Here is a 1,338-nt window from a genome sequence, read left to right as displayed (position 1 = left end):
GCGCCGCCCCACCCGGGGCCCCGGTCCGAGATCCGGGGTGTCCCTGGGGAGCAGCCCCACCCAGGGCCCCTGTCCGAGATCCGGGGTGTCCCTGGGGAGCAGCCCCACCCAGGGCCCCTGTCCCTCCCACCACTCACCTGCATCTTGAGGGAGGAGGCGGAAATGGTGGAAGGGGGGAAGGCAAGGTCGGCCACCTCCAGCTCCGGGTCCAGGACCTGCCCAGGAAGGACACTCAGCTCAGGCCCCATCCCGGCTGGAAAAGCCAAGGAGATTTCCCCAGAGACCCCACAGCCCCTAAGGAAAAGGTCTGAGGGGCTTGGAGACAAAGCATGGGGCATCGGGAATGCTCCGTCAGGCCTGACCCTTCCTTGGGAGCCCGGCTGGCACTGGGATCCAGGGAAGGGGCAGCCCCTTCTGCCCCCCACTGCCCCCGGAACGTGGAGCAGCAGGAGCTGTGGCGTTTGCTCCGGAAGGGCCTCGGGAACACGGGAGCAGCCAGGCCACAGCCACTTCCTGCCCCCGGGCCGGGAGCCAGCACCCCATTCCCAGAAACCTTCGGCAAAGGAATCCCCCCTCTGGCACTGCTGGACATCAGAGGGATTGCACTGGGAATGGCCCCTGTGAGAGGGGCAGCAGCAGCCCAGGGCACGGATGGATCCCTGCTCGGGGAGGAGTCCCTGCTGCTCCACTCCCGTGGAACGTGTGCCATTCCCAGGGTGTTGGCCAGAGGCCACTGGAGCAGGAACGGTGCCTGAGACAGCATCCTGAGGCACGGACAGGATCCCGAGGCAAGGACAGGATCCCACAGAACGCACAGGATCCCGAGGCATGGACAGGATCCCAAGGCATGGACAGGATCCCACAGAATGTTCAGGATCCCACAGAATGTTCAGGATCCCGAGGCATGGACAGGATACCACAGAATGGACAGGATCCCGAGGTACGACTCCTGCTTGCAGAGCAGCCCCGGCTCCATTCCCGACTCCATTCCCGGCTCCCTGGACACTTGTGTCATTCCCAGGGAACGGTGTTGGTGCCCCAGGGATGCAGGGAATGCCGTGGCTCTCACCATGGACAGGGCTTCCCGAGTCTGCTGGAGCAGGGGCTCGGGGAGCAGGGAGATGTGCACGCACTCGGGGACATTCACGGTGCCGCCGTCCAGGTCTGCGATCACCACGTCCAGCTGGAAGGGCGGGACAGCAGTGGGACACGGCCCCGCTTCCCAATCCTGCATCCCGCATCCCATATCCCGTACCCTGCATCCCATATCCCATATCCCACATCCCATATCCCATATCCCACATCCCATATCCCATATCCCACATCCCATATCCCATA

General features: G+C 64.3%; 1 protein-coding gene across 1 annotated transcript in view; it reads right to left on the bottom strand.

The window, feature by feature from the left end:
* SBF1 (SET binding factor 1) overlaps positions 1-1,338 on the bottom strand; it is a gene marked incomplete at both ends in the record, with an annotated part of 40,963 nt that overhangs the window by 20,567 nt on the left and 19,058 nt on the right. The window contains 2 exons of the mRNA XM_017739381.1: positions 138-215; positions 1,070-1,183. Of these exons, the coding sequence (XP_017594870.1) occupies positions 138-215; positions 1,070-1,183 (192 nt within the window). The remainder of the gene's footprint in view (positions 1-137; positions 216-1,069; positions 1,184-1,338) is intronic.

Source organism: Corvus brachyrhynchos, unplaced genomic scaffold (assembly GCF_000691975.1).
Source record: "Corvus brachyrhynchos isolate BGI_N302 unplaced genomic scaffold, ASM69197v1 scaffold197, whole genome shotgun sequence".
NCBI classification, from domain to species: domain Eukaryota; kingdom Metazoa; phylum Chordata; class Aves; order Passeriformes; family Corvidae; genus Corvus; species Corvus brachyrhynchos.
Note: the sequence above shows the minus strand (reverse complement) of the source record. Positions and strands in the feature narration are given on the sequence as shown.